Source organism: Glycine max, chromosome 6 (genome assembly GCF_000004515.6).
Source record: "Glycine max cultivar Williams 82 chromosome 6, Glycine_max_v4.0, whole genome shotgun sequence".
Lineage (NCBI taxonomy): Eukaryota > Viridiplantae > Streptophyta > Magnoliopsida > Fabales > Fabaceae > Glycine > Glycine max.
Genome location: NC_038242.2, coordinates 5,239,616 through 5,258,775, shown reverse-complemented (window position 1 = coordinate 5,258,775; position 19,160 = coordinate 5,239,616). Strand labels below are relative to the sequence as shown.

At 29.8% G+C, this 19,160-nt stretch overlaps 2 protein-coding genes across 2 annotated transcripts; one reads left to right on the top strand and one right to left on the bottom strand.

Annotated features, from left to right (window-relative positions):
• Window positions 1–7,748: 7,748 nt before the first annotated feature.
• LOC100794649 (ethylene-responsive transcription factor SHINE 2) lies at window positions 7,749–9,063 on the bottom strand. The gene is made up of 2 exons (XM_003526361.5): window positions 8,526–9,063; window positions 7,749–8,389 (listed from the first exon to the last, which is right to left on the bottom strand). The coding sequence occupies exons 1-2, from the start codon at window positions 8,603–8,605 to the stop codon at window positions 7,912–7,914; spliced, it is 558 nt and encodes a 185-aa protein (XP_003526409.1). The 5' UTR covers window positions 8,606–9,063; the 3' UTR covers window positions 7,749–7,911.
• A 3,764-nt stretch (window positions 9,064–12,827) lies between these two features.
• Window positions 12,828–17,633, top strand: LOC100794115 (phospholipase D alpha 1). Its single transcript, XM_006581295.4, has 4 exons — window positions 12,828–13,099; window positions 13,718–13,783; window positions 14,833–16,693; window positions 17,019–17,633. Exons 1-4 carry the CDS (start codon window positions 13,010–13,012, stop codon window positions 17,465–17,467), a joined length of 2,466 nt encoding a protein of 821 aa, XP_006581358.1. The 5' UTR covers window positions 12,828–13,009; the 3' UTR covers window positions 17,468–17,633.
• The last annotated feature ends 1,527 nt before the right edge of the window (window positions 17,634–19,160 follow it).

Here is a 19,160-nt window from a genome sequence, read left to right as displayed (position 1 = left end):
TTTTTAATAGATAAATATTAATTATTTATTTATTAATTTTTTTTATTAATCTAGGAGATTGAATCCGACCTTTTCCTTCTTTTTTTAGACACTCAACCAACCTAAAATCTCTCCCATAACTCAATTGTTGGAGTTACCAAATTCTAGGAAAAGGTTACGATGGCAACATTGATTTTATCCATTAAATATGATATCTAATTTCGTGGATTTTTTTTGTAATTATCCATTAAATTTAGGTCTAACTTTTATCTCTAATTAGATGATGGCAACATTGATTTTACATGTTTGATTTAGTTAGAATTTGTTTCTTACTCTTCACAATAATACTTTAATTTAATATATGTTAATATTTTTTATGCATTTACGGAGAAAAAAAGGTTAAAAGAGGAAACTTTTAACAAAATTGTGGAATGTAAGTTGATTTTAATTTATGAGAGAACTTATTTCATTACTTTCATTTTTTCTCTTATAAATATTTATTAACAGAAATTATCCAAACTAAGTAAATTAATATATACAAGTCAATTTATTGTTTTGGGCTCCAAGAATCAAACATAAATAAAAGTTATAGACAATGCACATTGAACTGAAAAGATGGTTTATAGTTGGTGCTGTGTGGTTTAGATTTTCTGGCAAAGGCAGAAAAAAGTTAGTTCTCATTAATACAACATTTTTACATAAAAAATTAAGAATTGTTTGATTAAAGATTTTTACATTTTTTTTATCTCTAAGCCTCAAACATAAATTGAAAAAATGTGGACAGTGCACATAGAAGGACTGAAAAGATGACCTATAGTTGGTTCCATTTGGTTTAGATTTTCTGGCAACGGCAAAAAGGTTGGTTGTCATTAATACATTTTTACATTGAAAATTTTAGGATTTCTTGATTTGAGAAAATATTTTTATTTTTTGTTTGCTTTTATTTTAAGCTATAAGCTTCAAACATAAATAAAAGATTGTGGACAGTGTACATTGAAGGACTGAAAAGATGGCTTATAGTTAGTGCCAAGTGGTTTAGATTTTTAGCAAAGGCAAAAAGGTTGGTTGACATTGATTAATAAAAAAAATTCAAAATTTCAAATTTAAGGATTGCCTGATTTGAAAAAAAAAATAATTATAAAAGGGACACATTATTTTTACTTTATTTTTTGTTTTAAAAATTTTGTACGCAAATAGTAAAAATTAATTTGAACTCTTTTCTATTTTAGCCTTTTATATACAATTTTTTTTAAGAAATAAAAAGATAAAGTGATATTTTTAATTAAAAATAAAAGTAGGAAACAAAACTAAAAAATATTTTATGGGATCGTTGAGGCCCAGAAATTTATAGACTAGGTTCAGATAATAATAGATTAGTTAACAATGACACCAATCAGTACATGTTTGTTTTTTCGTTGAGAAATTCTCAAACGGACTTTGAACCAAAAATTTAAATTTAAAATTTCTGACAAAACCTGCGCATATCCGTTCAACACAACGATAATACCAAACACTCTTAGTCAAATGATTCAACCGGAGATACATTTATTCCAAATTCAAGGTTATTACCCTCTGTTCATATGTCGATATGCAAAACCTTTGTAGGACTGTGGAATGATGGTAGACCAAAGACAAAGCTTGACAATGAAAGTAAACCAACAAATTCGTTATTTTAGAAAAAGTTATCTTTCTTTTACAGATCTCTAATCAACATAAACATCAGAAAAGCCAATTAGTATCATCTAATATTTCTAACAGTTAGTTTTCAAGAACTTAATTACAAAATTTTAAAAGAATTTTTTTTTATAAACAATTTTTTTTTATCGAAAGATGCCTCTATTAGCCCAAGGAGTGTCTAAGAATTAAAATAAAAAATTGATACGTTGTAGTGTAATTTTTTTTATACTACGAATCAAATAAAAATCAGCATAAATGTGATTTTTTTAAAGTAATTCCCACCAAATTTAATAATATTTCTATTTATGATAATTTATGATTGAATGAGGAGTAAAAAAAATTATATTTTCAGTATATTATAATTAAGTTTATTTTAAAAATTCAAGAACCTAAATATTTTAAATTAGAGGAACTTAATTAAAAGTTTGATGAGATTATAGAAACTTACATATTAATTTAACCTTAATAAAATTCATACATCTATCTAATTATTATGTTAAAAAATGTCTCCAATAATCGTTGGGTAACATCAGCGTTTACAGAGGTAGGCACTTTGAATCTAAACACGGTCACACGTTGTAGCAGAATCAGATCGAGGTGTTTGATTCTTGCTATGTAGTTCAGAAACAATCTGGAGGAAAATTTATTTGAGAAATTTTTAGTGTTTAATATTGTGTCCGACCATATTTGAATGCATCTGAACAAATATAGATACAAATACAAGAACTTTATATTTTATCTATAGATATATATATCATAGTACAATTAATTGGTGGATGCAGGACCTTCTTTTATTTGTAGATTAATTAATCTTGGAAATTAACTGTGTGATATGATTGTCAGAAATTTCATCTTTAGATTCGTATGTTTGAAGCAGAGTCGTGTGTAGATATTTATGGATTTAAGACCATTTTTAAAAAAAATATAAATTATTATTAATTATTAATTTTATATTAATTTTTTAGATTTTTCAGTTATAAAATTATTTATTAATATTTTATAACTAAATTATTTTTTTACGTGTAAATTTGTGTTTATTGCAGTACATAGTGTTATACTTTTTAATTTCTCTTTCAATTATTTATTTATCTTACCAATTAATAATTACAATATTAAAATATAATGCAAATACTTTATTGTGATGTACATCCATACTCATATTTTCAATAGATCTAAGACCAATCCTTGATGGTCTAACTATTTACACGACCATGGTTTGGTTGGAAAGTGATATGTTTAGAAAATTAATTTCTTAAAATGAATTATAACATCCTCAAAGATTAGTCTTTCATTTTTTTATTAAACAAAAATATTGGAAATTAATTTATCAACACTGAACAATGGGTGACACATAAGCCTAATTCATGAACAAACGTTCACTGATTAGTAGTCTCTTATTTCTGGGAAAATAGATTAATTAGTGAAAGCCTGTGTGTATGGTTTGGCAGCTCGGGTTCTTGAGAAGAAAAGCCACCACTTTCAGTTGACAAACATCCCTGTTCAATTTGCAAATGAAAGGGGCTTCCAAAATGGTGTTGTTGTACGGTCACCTACTAAACTTGTGCGAAATTAATTCTTCAAGAAGAGCTCCCCCACAAAAGTACATGAACACATTGTTGAGGTAACGTGTGTATCTTCATTTCCACAACCACAACCATAAATTAAGGACATTAATACACATTATAGCATGATGACTTCAAGATTTCAAGGTGTCTTCAACTCTCTCTCTCTCTCTCTTTTTTGTCGTGTTCATCAACTCATTTGTGCCTTAAAATTTAACCCCAAATAATAAAAAATTTAAAAAGTTTATTATATTCTACTAATGAGTAAAAAAAAAAATTGACTCAATTGATTGAATAAGATTCATAAATTATTGATATAATTTTCACGTATAAAAATAAAATAAAATCTTACCGATGACAACGGTACGCTTACTAGATAGATTGCTCCTTGATGCATGGAGCATTTATTAAGCAACCAGCTACTTGTGTCATCTCTTCCTTTATGTCAATTTCTTCTTTATGTCTATCCTTGCTAACTTCTGCTAAATGTAGGCCACAGAAATTAGATGCTGGCTAGCCAGTAGCTTCCATTCATTTTGTTACTTAAAAAATGATATAATGTATCAAATCAAATTAGTGTTCAAAATGATGAACATCGACTAATTTAATCTTTGAAAATATACAAATTGTTTTGATCCGTGAAACTATTAAATAACTGTCATGTTAGTTATTGACATTATTAAATAATAGTTGTTTTACTCTCTAAAATGATAAGAATAGATTAAAATAATAAAGGTTTGATAATTTTAAAAATTAAATGACATTTTTATATAAGTTGACTGACCCGTACTCATAATTTGTAGAAAGCTCCACAGCCATTCCATTATAGCTCAACTTGGAAGTTAAGATACAACGATATAATTGGTCTCACAGTTACTTTAGACAAAAATGGAGTCTGGCATGTGATTTTATAGTTGAAAAGTTTTATATTATTTTCACTGTCGAATTTTATTGTTGTCGTACGAACTTTCATTCATAAACATGTACAATCTATGCATGTGATTACAGATCAAGTAGTTAGGTGATTGACTTAATCTTTTTTCTTCTAAATCTAGTGACATTAGGACAGCTTTGCCAATGGAAAATGCAAATGGAAAATATTTACCATTCAACCTATTTTTACCTTACTTTTTTTCTTATTCCACTTTTCTTTTTTCATCACATCATCTATATCATATCTCAATGCAAATTCGATGAAGTGATCATAGATTTCAAGTTAAATTAGTAAAATCCCTAATGTTGTTTGTGGAAATTTTCATTTAATTGTCATATTTTGAGATCAAATGAGGCCGTAGCTTAGTCCTCACAGAATACCAAGTCCTTCATTTTTTTTCACACTAGCATATACACGGTTGATTAAAGAGTAGATATTTTTGCGGCAATAATCTTCTTTCCTCTACATTAGAGCTATGTATGTATTATAAAATACATCAGCATGCCTATGCTTAGGGTATCCAATTGTGTTCTACATTCCTTATCTCCGAGGTTTGGTTTAGCAATTTTGAGGAAAGTTCATCTACCATAGAAGAAGAAAAAGGCAAGATGAGTTAATATTAGAGAGGGCTGGACAGGGGGAAGTAACAGGCATAATGACCAAACTATACCAAGTTTTAAAGTACATTGAGATTGAGAACTGATTGTCCTAGACTCCGCTTGGTGAGTTCTATTTGTATAAGTTATTTATTACTAACTTTATTTTCATACTTAATAAGTTAATAAAATATAAACTTTAAAATATTTATATTATATCCTTAGATTATGGACCATCATATACCCTGCTGTTATATGATTGATTGTATGAGTTCTGCCTGGTTTTCTTTTTACCTTTTCCCCCCTCCTCATATTCAATGCAGTAGGGATGATAGCAAGGGGTGGAGGTTGGCCATACTACTGTTATTGTATGTTGGCTTCTTGGCCATACTCCCTTCAATGGTACCTTTTTAATTTATATGTTTTTTGCTGTTCTTTTTTTTTTTTTTTTCTGAATGGTGCATATAGTGTGTGCAAAATTTTCGTTCAACAAGCATTTCTTATAGAAAAAGAAGGAAAAAGTAAAAAAATTATATCTAAATAAATAAATAGAATTTTTTTTACTAAAATAATAATTATTTTATAATGAAGGGAGTATTTATTCATCTGAGTTTATAAGAAATATAGTTTATGACTATTCTATAAATTCTAGAATGAAGGAAAAATTGATGGCAATATAAAATACAAAATTCAAGTAAGGTGTAGATGAAATCGATCAAGGAGGGTTCCTACTTCCTATTGTTATATGTGCAAAAGTGCACTCAAGGTAGGAAAGAAATTTACTATACAGTTGTGTTATTGCATAATACTATGTGTTAGTAGGTAAAAAATCAACGAGAGAATAAATTAAATGTATATTTTTTTGGTGAAGTAAATTTCATGTATTTGATTTATTGCATTGGGTAATTAGATATATTTGATAATATCGATTAGAAACAAGTGCGTTTGAAAGAAAATTGACAAAAAATCTTGGTTTAAATAGTTTCTGTACGTGTATGGAACACATGGAGAAGCTCAAGAAGAAATAGATAACATGGAAATGTTATGATTTCCAATAATTTTTTATTATATTTTATATAATATTTATCATTTAATTCATTTTTATTTATTTCATTGTAGGTAATTCCTTCCAATTTAGTTGAGTTCATTATTTCACTTGTTGAAATATGTTAATCTGATAAATGAAGAAAATGTAATTTATAGATGTCACCTATTAGAGTAAAGGGAGATAGAAAAAAATTATATTCTATAGACCAAATTAAAAATGATTTAGATGTCAATAATTTATCTATATGGCAAAAATTATATTAGAACATTTTAATAATTTATAATATGTTAGAAATTATTTAAATTTATTTTTATTACTTTTTGTGATGAAAAATTAGGTATTAATTTATATAATAATCAAGTCTATTTTTTAATTAATAATATATATTTAGGTGCCAGTATATAAAACAAAATTACACTGTAAAAAAAACTACCGTTGATATAATTTTTAAAATAATTATTTTAAAAAATAATAAATTCATCTTATGATAAGAGGAAAGAGAGAAAAACAAGAAGAAAAAAAATACAGAGAAAAGAATAATAGGTGTGATAAAAAAATGAGATGAAAATAATATGCAAAGAGAAAGTGAAAGACTAAAACTGACTAAGTTGTGTGTGCGTGTGTGTGTTGTTTGAATAATCATTGCATCCCTACCAAAGTAATTTCATAATAAAAGATATAAAGAGTATAATTTTCTAAAAGGGTAAACAACCACACGTCTTGAAAATATAATTCATTATCATTTATGTTTTTGAAAGTATTTAAATTTTTAAAAAAATTGAAAATATAATTTGTATGTCACTTTAGCTTTTGTTAAAAGAATTTCATTAAAATTATGCTTGTGTTTATGTGACATATTATCTATCTAGGTAGCAACTATAATATACACGTGATAGTTCCATCGAATACTAAAATAACGATGTTATCTATTTTTTGCATGTATACGATAAATGTGTCATCCCCTATTGTTAATTGCTACATAAATAAATAATATGTGATATAGGCATGAATGTTAATTCTAAGAAGAGTTCTTAATGACAAAACTAAAGTAATAGATATAAAATATAATTTCGAAACCTTTTTGAAATTTTATTAATATTTTCAAGAACTTTAACTGACAATAAATTTTACTTTTTGAAGACGAAAATGACTTATTATCTTTTCTAAAATTATGTTCAAACACCCAAAAGTTCCTTCAAAACGATTATCCAATCGGGCACTATTTCATCACTTCTTAAAAAGAAACCACGCTAATTGTCTATTTGTCTTCATCCAGGACAGGGTACACTTAACATTAAACCCGAAGTATAATGAGTTATGATATAAAGATACTTCTATATATCAAAAACTTTACTAACACTTAAAATAGTTAAATCATGAAACTTTTTTATGAACACTGAATTCTGTTCGAACACTAGAGAAGAAAAGGAAAAAGAATAAAGATGGGTAAGTCTAAACATGGAAAGAATTATTACATAAAAAAAGATAAAAAGAAATATTACATATTAATGTCTGATCATAATACAGCTGTATCTATATATATTTCATCATTTAGTATAAACACCTGCAGGCAAGATAATAGGTTACAGTAACATGGGTTTAGGAAAGAGGCAGACATATAAATATATATATATACACTAAGCTAGCTGAAAGAGGAAAAAGCATAGGCAGAGATATGTTGCGGTTTTGAAAGTAGAATTCTTACAATCATTGCTTCAATTATGAATGGGAAGTAACCTGTTAAGCCATGCATGTCTACAGGAATACACATATATATGGTTTGGATTGGAAGTAACCTGTGGCTGATTTTTTCCCAGGCGTTGCTTTACTTGGAAGGAATAATTAAAATTGACACACAAAGTACCTTTTCCTTGTTCCTAGATTGATCCATCTTCTGATGCATAATTACCATCAATCACAATATATCTTAAAAAGTGTATAATATAAGTAACTATCAAACTGGCCATCATCATATAGATATCAGCACTTTGACAAACATTTTTTTTACAGAAAGCACAAAAGTAAACGAATTGAAAAGGATAGCATGAAAAAAGGACTACTATTCAAGAACTATATATGACACGGATTAAGGTTCCCTTTTTTTTTCTTCTTCTTCTAGTTCCAATTAAGTAGTTCTTCAATCATCTGCAAAGCCACTCTATCCTCCTCTTCTACTTCATTATTTTCAGTAGCACCATTAGTACTACTTTGTGGTGACTCCGTTGACTCACTACCCTCCTCGGTAATTTGTTTCTTTCCAAGCTCTAACCTCATGACCCAGTTGGAGCCAGAATGTGGTCCTGCCCCTTTCTGCCACACTCCAATGTGGGAATTATCAGCATCTAGCCTCAGACAAGTGAGGGAAGGAGCAGGGTCTTTGCAGTACTTTCTCAGCTTTGTGCTGAGAAGTTCTGAAAGAGCTTTTGGAGATAAGAAAGTGTCAGTGTTGTTGTTGTCATCAGCTTCAGCTTGGTTCTTTGAGGTGGGGAAATTGGTCTTTGCATTCTGACCATTCATCAAAATGGCTGCTTGGTCATATGCCCTTGCTGCTGCCTCAGCTGTCTCAAATGTCCCTAGCCACACCCTTCTCTTCCTGCACTCAACAAAAAGATAGGAAGAGAAAAGAGAAAAAAAAGAAGGAAAAGTTAATTTATTTATATATGTAATGTAACAATGATGTATGAAAGAAGCAGCATTGTGTGAGTTGCATTAGTTAATGAGATGATTACAGTAAAGGGTGGCGAATTTCTGACACCCAGGAGCCCCACTGGCGTTGCCTAACTCCTCTGAACTTCTTTGTTTGTACCATATCTTTGTTAATGGCGCGTGAGAAAGTAGTGGATGGTGTTGATTATATATATATATATAGAGAGAGAGAGAGAGATGTAAAATAAAAAGAAGAAAGGGTTAGAGAAGTACGAGGGGGCAGGGTGAAGGGAATTAATAGGGGGGGGGGGGGGGATTTGAGGTACAAAGTGAAGAAAGTGTTTGCATAACGAAATATATATGGGTTGTCGGTGAGGACGGAAAGTGGAAGTGAAAAAACAGTAGACATGCAATAAAAGTTTGTACCTGCACATACAAGTTTAATAAATCAATCCATGGCTCCTTAACAACTGAAATAAATGATGAGAAGCGGGTAGGGCTACTTCTGCCCACAAATATTACAGCATATATCACAAGCTGTGCTCCATTTCTCTAAAATATTTCCTTTCCATCCACACGTTGAAAAACTTGGAGAGAGTGGTTAGCTAGCTTCTTTTGCAACACGTAATGTGTGAAAGAAATAAACCCAAATAAAGACTGTAATTTCACCTTTTCAGCTAAGACTAACCTGCGGACATCTTCCACATATATTAAGTCCATAGCAGAGTAAGGGGGGCAGCTTAATTGCGTGAAAATGTGAAAGCGATCAAAACTCCCTACTCAGTACTCAACACGTGAATTCTATCTCATTGGAAAATCTTTTATGCTTTTTAATTTTTATAAAATGTGCGTGTTTTCCTTTAAAAATAAATAAAATAATTATACATTCATAGTTTAAAATACTTCATCAAATTATAATCTATTATGAATATAAATTTATTGACTTTTACTAGTTAACCTAAAAATCATACCAACCATGATTATGATTAATTAATAGTATGATATTATTTTACGTATAACTATTAAACTCTTTTATTAATATATGATTATTCTATTCATTAATATTTATATGCAATTTTAAAAAGGTTTACATAAGTACATAATAAATATATTTTTATTGGAAAGCAATTTTAAATTATTTCTTCAATATCATCATAAATAAACTATTTTCTAAAATTTTCACACATAGCCTAAATACTCGTCGACAATATTTTTCATATTTACATATCAAAAGAGAAATTTCGTTTATATGAATATGCACATTTGGTTTTGAGAGTATTTTCATTTATATGCACCGACTATTATAGATGAATTTGCTTACATTGAGATCTAATTGTATATATCCTGTCAAAAATGTGTCTTAGAAAAATTAATATAGATTATTATCTTTTTAATTCCTAAATTTCTTTGGATTTCTATTTTTAATTCTTAAATTTCATTTTTGACTGATTTTAGTTCCTTAACTTTTTTATTATTATCTTAAACTTGTATTTTATCTTGAAAATTACTTATCTTTTGTTTTTCTTACTTTAGTGTATTTGACATTAACACTATCCAATATTTTATATTAACACTATTTAGTTGTTTTATTATATATAGGACAATTACGTTAAGCAAACAAAAATCAAAACATGTATAATTACACTCCTTTTGAATTATATTATATAAATAAATAGTTTTAAAATGTGTATAAAAATCAATGTAGCTTGTGCAATAGCCTGAGTACCACATACCAGTTTCATATATACAACTTTTACAACATAAATACTTAATTTTCTCTCTATTTTTATATTATAGTACTCGTCGTATGACATGTTTCTTTTTCTCTCTTTTTATATCACTTTCAACCTTTGTATAATATATAATAAGAAAAATGTAGCAAAATTAATTAGCATCTGTCTTCTAAATATTAACAATAATAGAATTAACCTTTCTGAACTTGGGATTGGAGGATTCACATTGAAGAAGAAAGTTATATCCATCAAAAAGAGTAGATCTGCTTTAACAAATCCTTATTTCTCACATATTTTTCTTTTGTCACAATCAATTTTTTTCGCTACAATACTTCTTACGTGATTAAAGATTCATCTGTTTGAATTATAAAAAATAATTGTATGATTTATTAATTTTAAATATGTTATTCTTTAACTTATGAAGAAAAGTAGGGAAAACAGTTTTTTCTTGAGTTTTAACTTGAAACAAAATGATTTACGTAATTATTATAGCTTTTAAAAAAGACCTTTCGATAGAAGCAAAGATTGTAATTTTAAAATACAAAAAAGGAACCCTAAAACAATTAGCTAATTAATTTCCCAAGTAGTTAAGACTGGAGTAGTGTGAAAGGACTTAAATTAATTGTACGAGTTTATTCGTTGAAATTTGGTTATCACGATAGTAACTACTTTGCTTTTTCCCTTTTTACCCTCCTTTGTACGTGTGGCTTAAAACATAATGAACCATTTATGGATATAATAATGTACTAACATGGAAGCGTGAGTGAGAGTGGTGTGATTAATATGGAAATTGACTTCGTCATCTTCATTTTTTGGGGTTAGTTAGGAAAGGAATAGGTCTAGTATAGTCGAAGGTTGTTGACGATTGTTGACTGTTTATTTACACAACCAAATGTCTCTTTATCATTGGAGCTATTGGTCTGTCAATTTATTGGTGGGGCAAAATTTTGGGCTTTCCTCAATGTCGTCCAGTTTTTTTTTTTTTTTTAAATTTTGCTATCTAATTAAAAAAATTGGAAATTTTAATTACGTTATTTATTTATTTTAAATTTTGAAAGCATTTTTTAATAAAAAAAATATCGTCACGACCCCTAGCAATATGAAGTCCATTTCACTTACTGTTGATGAAATAATGTGATAGTGATAATGACGGTAGAGACATACAAAATGCATATGGGCCAAGAGTAATAAATTAGGAGTAGGATGTTATCACTTTAATATTTGAGAAAAGTCCAGTTCGCTATTGGTCATTTAAAAAATGTGGCCATCAATTAAATTTATATAAAAAAAAATATTGTCTTTGTGAAGAATTATGCTAAACTTATCTTTAAATAAATTAATTTGCCAATTTTTTGTCACAACGTTAATTTTTAACAGGAAAGAATAATATCAGTTTGAAATTTTTAAATATTAAGATAATGTTTATTTCAAGAGTTTAATGACTATAACGTTAGCGTAATCAAAAATATTTTTGATATGATTTTTAAGATAATTAATATAAAAATTAATAAATTTATTATATATAATAAATTATAATTAAATGATAATATAAAATTATTTTAGGAAGTTAATAATTTCCTTATATGTTTACCTTTCCGGGGACATTTTTTTTTGGGTGAAGTTGTAAACAAAAAGATTAGCCTATTTTCAGGGACATAGAGTAGTGATCATCTTAATTTCCTTTATTTAAAGCCATATTTTTAGATAGATATCTAACTAAACGGGATTTAGGATAATTTGCTAGTTTTAGATTTCATTTTGGTGTTTAAAGCTTTTTGGTGTAGTAATTGAAGAATGAAAGGAGTAATTTTGGAAACAACATTAACAATTTTTTTCCTACTTTTCCTCTAATTCACATTTCAAACTTTTTTTGTACTACTCATTTTTTTTTTTTTTTGTTCCAGACAGGTCATAAAAGGCAAGGGTCTAAAGCCGATAAAAAAAAATTATTGTTGAAGGATTAAAAGTGAATTTCATGAAAAGAAAAAAAATAATCTAAAATCATAATTTTTTTAAAAAATTACACATAACATTTGCATCAAGCTAGCCGATGATGTAACAAATCACACTTTCTAATAATGACGGGTATCGATAATGTTAATGAAAAAAAATATAAGAACAAGAATAGTATTTGTTTTAAAGACTATAAGTAAATTTTGCAAAAGATTTAAAATATATATATATATTTAAGCTTTATTAATTTAATAATAACATGTTCAAAATTCATTTAAAATGATTTATAATTAATTAAAAAAATCTTTCCACTCAGACTACATACTATAAAGTAAGCTCTTTTATTTAGAAGTAATAATTTCATAAATATGTTTGTAGAGATATTTGTGAAACAGGTAACCACTAGATACAAATGTTATTTTTTAAAAGAAAAATTGAGTAAGAACGTATATTATTGAAAGAAGTTGCAATTAATCGCAAATAACTGCATATTCTGTACACACAAAATGGTAACTTGGGTCGTGGACAAGCCACCTACCTTGGAAAAACGGGCTTCCTATTACGTTTCAAGTAGGCAAGTGCTCCTTACAAGCCAAGGAGGGAACTGATTCTGGATTTTGTTTTATGTTCTCCAAACACATTTCTCTTTCTTGAAACAGAACCCTCCCTATATTCTCTTTCCGTGTCTCTCTCCATATATAATGTATCATTATCAACTTAAATGTGACCCTTTATTTTTTTCATCACATTTAAGAAACGATCCCTGCTTTATTTAGCCATTCCTCAAAAGTTTCCTACAATTTTGTGAAAATTCGAATTTTATTTCACTCAATTTGATTACCTTCTGTGATTATGATACAGATCATAGCATAGAAACAAAAATGCCTCAGTTGCTACACGGGACGCTTAAGGTAACCATATTTGAAGTTGATAGACTACATACTGGATGTCATTTGGATTTCTGCCAGAAGGTATCTTCATTATTCCTGCTTTATATTAATGCATATTTTTTTTACAGAAGGTTAATGCATATATTATAAAAACGAAAGTTTACAATTTTACCCAACAAGCAGGGGCGGGTCCAGAAATATTTATTGAGCAACTAACATAAGATTAATAAAAGTCCAAGAGAATGAATGGGTAGTCATGTTATAAAGAAAAGTCTTAATCTATCAACACATCATAATCACAATAATTTTACGAAAACTAATAATTTCTTTTGGGATATATAATCAATCATATTTGTCTGATGAATTTAATACACATGTACAGTTAGACTTTCAATCAATAAAAAAACCATTCTTCATCTAAATTTTTAAAAAATAATTATATATTATTTATTCTTAGCTAATCATGAGAATTAAAAGGAAAAAAAAAAATAGCCATGGTTACCCCATACACAGTGTGACCTTTCCCTCCCTAAAAAATGCAACCCGGGCATCAATTGATAAGTTCTATTCGGTGATGAATTCTCCTAATGAAGCTTTTGTGCATGCCAATGCTTCATGGATTACTTTCAAGAGAAACTAACACGCTTAAGCTCTTTGACTTTGTGTTTCGTTTTCTTCTTTAAAAATATGGGAACAAAGGGCACAACACACAAGGGGAAGAGATTTCTAGCCCAAGTCAAGGGATGTCTGCTGTGCCGGCCTGAGGTATGTTCAACAATAACCAACTTTTCAATCTTTTAATTATTGGCCACTTAGTTCTTTCACTTTTGTAAAGTGTGTTTATTTAATTACCAATGATTCTAAATCTTCCTGCTCCATCCTTTTACAAAATCTCTTATTACCATTTATATTAAGTATTGGATAAAAATAAATATATTAACATGTTAAAAGTATAAATACTTACAATAAAAGATAGGAAGATTTGTGAGAGGATATTCTTGATTTCTGAAAATGAAAATTTGGTAGCGTGTTTTTTCTATTTCTTTTATGTTTATTAAGTTTTGAAAAAGTCATTTTTGAGAATTCTTTATTTCTGAAAAAAATAGTAATATCATGTTTTATTTCATTTTTATTCTCTTGATGAGGAGTAAAATAGTAATATCACGTTGTTTTTTAATGCACTTATAATTTCCATTTCTGCGTATTTTTTTATTTAAGTTATTTTGAATTTTAAAAAATATGTTTTAAATTTACTTTGATATATCATTATTGGTTATAGTATTTATGAAAATATAGATTTGGCTTAATTATATTTTTAGTCACAATTATCCAATTTTGGTCTCTTCAAGTATTGCAAATGGGTCCCTCAAGTATTGCAATAGTATGATTTTGATTTATCTTCGGATTTTTCATTAAATATTCAACAAATTGATGTGTTATTTAGCACAGTTAGTATAATTTTATTACACTTTTTTCTCTAGTGATTATAATATTATAAGAATAAAAAATATGATTAAGTCATGTCAACATATGTATGATGTGTCAAATAATACATTAATTGTCACATCATCATTCCGTGTAACTAAAATTGTATTACAATATTTAAATAAAAGAGTTTTGAGACTTACATTTGATTTTAAATTCTAAACATATTTATTCTGAAAATGTTGTATGTATGGGGATCAAAATTGACTAATTAGAATACTCCAACCCCGAAAAGTGCAATTAAACCTATAAAGTAATATCTTAAAACAAATGCCATCACATTAATTCCTTTGTTTTTTTTAATCCTAACATGTAAAAATTTGATGAAGATTGTTGGAACAAGACTCTATGCAACAATTGATTTAGACAAGGCAAGGGTTGGACGAACCAGAATGATAGGAAACCAACCTTCTCACCCCAGGTGGAACGAGACCTTCGAAATCTACTGTGCCCATCAAATCTCAAAGATCATATTCACTGTCAAAGATGGTAACCCAATTGGAGCAACTCTAATTGGAAGAGCCTCTGTCCCCGTGGAGCAAGTTCGCAAGGGCCCCATAGTTAAGCGTTGGGTTGAGATATTAGACGAAGAAGATCAACGTCCTGTACCTGGTCACGCCAAAATCTGTGTCAGCGTGCAATTCTACGATGTCACCGATGACACAACATGTCTATGGTCTCAGGGTATAAGCATGCCATTTTTTGGAGTACCTCGTACTTTTTTCAATCAAAGAGAAGGTTGCAATGTTACTTTGTACCAGGATGCTCATGTCCCACGTGGCATTGGTGTTGTCCCTTACATTCCAATATCCGAAGAAAAAGATTACATGCCAGCAATGTGTTGGGAGGACATTAACAAAGCCATTAATGAGGCTAAGTATTTTATTTACATAACTGGTTGGGCTGTTTACACTGAAATCACCTTAGTTAGAGACAAAGACGAATCAGAAACACTTGGGGAGTTACTTAAGAGGAAAGCTGATCAAGGTGTTAAAGTTCTTTTGCTTATTTGGAATGACAGAACTTCTGTTCCAGAATTGAAAGATGGCTTCATGGCAACACATGATCAGGAAACTGCTGGTTACTTTAGAGGCACAAAGGTGCAATGTGTTTTGTGTCCACGAAACCCGGATGATGGAAGAAGCATAGTTCAAGGCCTTAAAACCTCAACAATGTTCACTCACCACCAGAAGAGTGTAGTAGTTGATGGCCATGTTGTAGGATCAGAGAAGAGAAGTGTCATAAGTTTCATAGGTGGCATTGATCTTTGTGATGGGAGGTATGATACAAGGGATCATCCTCTATTTTCAACTTTGAATACTATGCATAGAAATGATTTCCATCAGCCAACTTTCCCAAATGCTTCCATAGATAAAGGCGGTCCAAGAGAGCCGTGGCATGACATTCATTGCAAGCTAGAAGGGCCTATTGCTTGGGATGTCTTGTACAATTTTGAGCAAAGGTGGGAGAAGCAAGTTGGGAAGAAGTTGTTGTACTCACTTGATGATCTTGATGAGATTCTTGTCCACCCATCTGAAGCACAAAAATCAGAAGTGGGAGTAGAAGAAACATGGAATGTTCAGTTGTTTAGATCAATTGATGGTGGTGCTGCTTCTGGCTTCCCCCAAACCCCGAAAGAAGTTTCTGAATTAGGCCTTGTTAGTGGGAAAGACAATGTCATCGAGAGAAGCATTCAGGATGCATACATTCATGCTATTCGGCGTGCGAAAAACTTCATCTACATTGAGAACCAGTACTTCCTAGGGAGTTCATATGGTTGGCAAGCAAGTGGTGATATTGTGGTTGAGGACATTGGTGCTTTGCATCTTATACCAAAGGAGATATCATTGAAGATTGCAAGCAAGATTGAAGCAAAAGAGAGGTTTTCTGTGTACATAGTTATCCCTATGTGGCCAGAAGGTGTACCTAGCAGTGATTCGGTTCAGGCAATATTGGATTGGCAGAAGAGAACCATGGAGATGATGTATTCTGACATTACTGATGCCTTAAAAAAAACTGGCATTCAAGCACGCCCTCGAGATTATTTGACATTTTTTTGCCTTGGCAAGAGGGAGAATAAGGATCCAGGAGATTATACTCCTCTAGAGAAACCAGAGCCTGATAGTGACTATGGAAGAGCACAAAATTCTAGGAGATTCATGATCTATGTTCATTCCAAAATGATGATAGGTAAGAGATCAAATACCATTTATTTGACTATAGAGTATAGAGTACATACAATTATAACATATCACATTTATGCTTATCTCTTTTCCATCTCTTTCTTGTCCATGGGCAAATAAGTGTGCATGAACCATTTTTTGTTGATTATATTTATATATGATCTTTCTCTTAAAATTTTTATTTTTAACTGAGTTGAATGACGTTTTATGATTCTTGTAGCCAACCCACCTAGAGTGGGATAAGACTTTGTTATTGTATATATATGTTCTTTCCATGTTTGGTCATGAATTAACAAATTGGTATTAATGTGACTTTAATTTGCTTCCCTCAGTTGACGACGAATACATAATCGTTGGTTCAGCTAACATAAATGAAAGGTCAATGGAGGGTGCAAGAGACACAGAGATTGCAATGGGTGCATTCCAACCACGTCATCTAGCATCGAGTGGGCGACCCAAAGGGGAGATATATAGATTTCGACGTGCACTATGGTATGAGCACCTTGGGGATGATGGTTTTGGGTCAAAAATATTCGATTTTCCCGAACATTTGGAATGCATCAATCATGTGAATAAACTTGCTGAGGCCAACTGGGACATGTACTCAATGGAAACATTTGTTGAAAATAAAAGACAATTTCACCACCTAATGTGCTACCCCATACAAGTAACCAATGATGGAGCCATAACAAATCTTCCGGGGTTTGAATATTTTCCTGACACCAAGGCTCGGATTTTGGGTTGCAAATCAAAACTTATTCCTTCAATTCTCACCACTTAGCCAGTATTGTGCTCATCTAAGTGACTAAACCTAAGACAGAAAATTTAACCATGTAATGACTTGTAGGGAGGAGGGTGAAGAGAAATTGAATGTATTCACATTAACTAATTAGCATTACAAGTTACAACATTACATTTTTAATAAAAATAAATAATTTAAACGTCTAGTTTTCGTGTAGAAATCTTTTACGATTGTTGCGACCATAGTTTCCCCAAGACTATTTTCTTTATTGCATCCGTTTCTCATTGTAACTTAATTCCGATATTTGTAGATGCTCTTATTTCATCTGTATATCAACTAATTACGGTGATTTTTTTTTAGCTTTACTAATGAGGAAAAATAATAATAATGCATCACAATCAGGTAGATATGGCCCAATCCAGCAAGAGATCTTATTAAAATGAACTGAAAGTAAAATGGGATTATTCAATCAAAAGATTGATTGGATATAGACACTGCCTGTAAATTGCTTTGACTAGTTGGTTGTAATGAAAGTAGCTCAAAATCACCTAATGCGACTAAGGGGTATTTCTTCTTGTACCCCAAAAATATCAGCCAACAACACCCTCTTTCAATCTGGAAAGGCTAATCTGAAATGAATCTTGGACTTGAGAAAGAAGGGGCCTCTGATAGGAAAGAAAATAACCCTAATGCTACTGCTAAATTAGAGGAAGAGAAAAAGAGAAAATAAATAATAAAATTAATACTCAAATATTTCATTCACTATCTATCCATGTATCAGCATCTTATTATTTAAATAAAATCTATGATACTATTATCTAACTTCATCTTATATTTGAGAGTATATAGCCACCCTTGGCTCATCCTAAGATCTGAGGAATAGTTTCAATGTTCTTGGGCTTGCACTTACCTTTTTTGGTGATGTTAGGTGCACCCAACATTTTAAGTAAATGGGTGAAAATGTCCTTCACTCAAATTGATCCGGATGAGTCATATGGATCAACCGGATCAAGTTCATCCGTACAAATCATACGGATCAACTTGATCCGTATGTTTAAATTATACTTACGGATTACATGATCCGTATATTTTATACGAATCATGTCATTTGTAAGTTTAATTTAAACATACAGATCAATCATGAACTCGTGTACCTTCAACACAGGATAATTTTAAAATTAACAAAAAATGTTGAGTATACAAATAATAAAGCTGGTGTACCTAGTCATACCCACCTTTTTTAGACCATCTTATTGGACTAGATTGAGAATTGTCAATGCGTATTTTTTGAGACAACAATAAATTTAGTGAGAAACTATTAAGTTTTTTTCAAAAAAAATATATTTTAAAATTAATAATTAATTTACCCAAGTCTTTAATGATTGATTAAAAAATTGAACATCATTTTTTTCACTTTGCTATAAATTAACTATTTACCGATTATAAAATATTTCAATTATTGTGAATTTAACAAAGTGGTTTTAGTTAGCTTTTTTGGCTATTTAAATAGTAAATATTGAATAATTCTTATATTTTGACTATAATATTTTTTTTTAATTACTTAACTAACATCGTTTTGTAAAGACTAACAAATAATAGTCCTCATTCTCACGCAGGACGGTGCCTAGATTTTGTGTGATCTTTTCGTGACTGGGACTCCTTTCAAGTTTCAATACGTTAGACGCATGGCAAAATTCTTACCTTAACAAGAACAACGGTCTCAAAAAAAAAA

What these genes read in the sequence shown, in the direction of transcription:
- LOC100794115 (XM_006581295.4), top strand. Translation starts at nt 13,010, where the DNA reads ATGCCTCAGTTGCTACACGGGACGCTTAAGGTAACCATATTTGAAGTT. An exon ending in ATTTGGATTTCTGCCAGAAG is followed by an intron (nt 13,100 to 13,717) that starts GTATCTTCATTA and finishes ATGGGAACAAAG; the next exon opens with GGCACAACACACAAGGGGAA. An exon ending in GTCTGCTGTGCCGGCCTGAG is followed by an intron (nt 13,784 to 14,832) that starts GTATGTTCAACA and finishes AATTTGATGAAG; the next exon opens with ATTGTTGGAACAAGACTCTA.
- LOC100794649 (XM_003526361.5), bottom strand. Translation starts at nt 8,605, where the DNA reads ATGGTACAAACAAAGAAGTTCAGAGGAGTTAGGCAACGCCAGTGGGGC. An exon ending in GAAATTCGCCACCCTTTACT is followed by an intron (nt 8,390 to 8,525) that starts GTAATCATCTCA and finishes TGTTGAGTGCAG; the next exon opens with GAAGAGAAGGGTGTGGCTAG.